The sequence below is a fragment of the Sesamum indicum genome, linkage group LG2 (genome assembly GCF_000512975.1).
Source record: "Sesamum indicum cultivar Zhongzhi No. 13 linkage group LG2, S_indicum_v1.0, whole genome shotgun sequence".
NCBI classification, from domain to species: Eukaryota; Viridiplantae; Streptophyta; class Magnoliopsida; order Lamiales; family Pedaliaceae; genus Sesamum; species Sesamum indicum.
In genome coordinates, this window is record NC_026146.1 from 412833 (window position 1) to 414153 (window position 1321).

The window sequence follows — 1321 nt, forward strand, 5'->3', positions numbered from 1 at the left end:
TTTGTTTTGCATGTTTAACAAATATGTGGGTGGAAAAATTAGAGTTACCGTATATAATTTCGCTGACCTCCTACTGTACTCTTTAAATCTTTTATTCCAATCTCGGGTACTTGCAGATTTCTATCCAATTCTCTTCCATAAAATTAACCCGTTGAGCTGAAAGTGAAAGTCTATAATATTGAACTTTGTGAATGAGCCATAGTAGGAATATTGAAACCATTCAGTGACAATATATCTGTCTATAGAGAAAAGCTGGCATTTTCAGCAACTGCATCAACAGTGGGTTTCCAGGCCTCAACTTGTATATGTACTGGTGTTTTTCCATACCTTGAACAGCACAGCACAGGGGAACACCACCTGAGTTAGAAGTACTGAGTTTCTCACTCTCAACTCTCAAATATTGTACGTAGATATTTGCAGCGTGTTCAAATTCAAGCCTACAAAATTAAAGACAATTTTACAAGAAAAGGACACGAGCGATTTTTACGAAACCAATAATTTTATCAATGGTGTTTTTTATTTAGTTAAAAAACTGCAAAAATTCCAATATGTAGAATCAAAAAATAAGACTTGCAGCTCATAACAAAATCAGAATCGCAGACAAGAACTTATTATTTTGAAATAGGAGTGGGTCACCTTTCCATACCACCGCCACTTCATTTTTGTTTTTAGCACCTGGTAAATGACCTTCGTTTACATTTCAAGGATGACAATCTACTCAGCATCAACAGAGATATCAGACATCGAACCTCAAGAGTGCTGACTTATCAAAATCCCAAAAACAATAACGACAACACCTCAAGAGCTGACTTATCAAAATGCCAATAATGACAATGACAATGATAATGATAAAACCATAAAGCGCTTCAGCACCCAAAGAAAATGAGCGACAGAGACTAAGACGAGCATGCCCAAGTTACCCCTTAATCTAAAAACATTTTGGAGTCGGGATATAACAGGACACTAATGCATACCAACTCATAATAAATTAAAAAGAAAAAAGTTACAAAATTAAGATGCAGGTTTGTTAATCTGAAGAAATTTGAGCTGAACAAAATCAAGGATAGTATAGAATGTAGCAAGACAAAATGAAGATAGGCTACACCAGCGAACTGCTACAGGTGACCATAGATAGAAGAAATGCAAGTCCATGTATCTTCTTCACTTGAAGCACTTGGCATCCAACAAAGCCTCGCCCTCAAACGGCTCAGCATCTTCAATCATCTGATTGACACGCTCCTTTTGAGCTTCATCGTTGACATCCACCTTCTTCCACTCGTACAGTTCCATGTCGTAACACTCATCTAGAACAAATTGAGGA

The 1321-nt window shown here is 36.9% G+C and overlaps 1 protein-coding gene across 1 annotated transcript in view; it reads right to left on the reverse strand.

The window, feature by feature from the left end:
• LOC105177512 (elongation factor 1-gamma 2-like) overlaps nt 1162–1321 on the reverse strand; it is a 3010-nt gene continuing 2850 nt past the window's right edge. The window contains exon 9 of the mRNA XM_011100700.2: nt 1162–1275. Within this exon, the coding sequence (XP_011099002.1) occupies nt 1162–1275 (114 nt within the window). The remainder of the gene's footprint in view (nt 1276–1321) is intronic.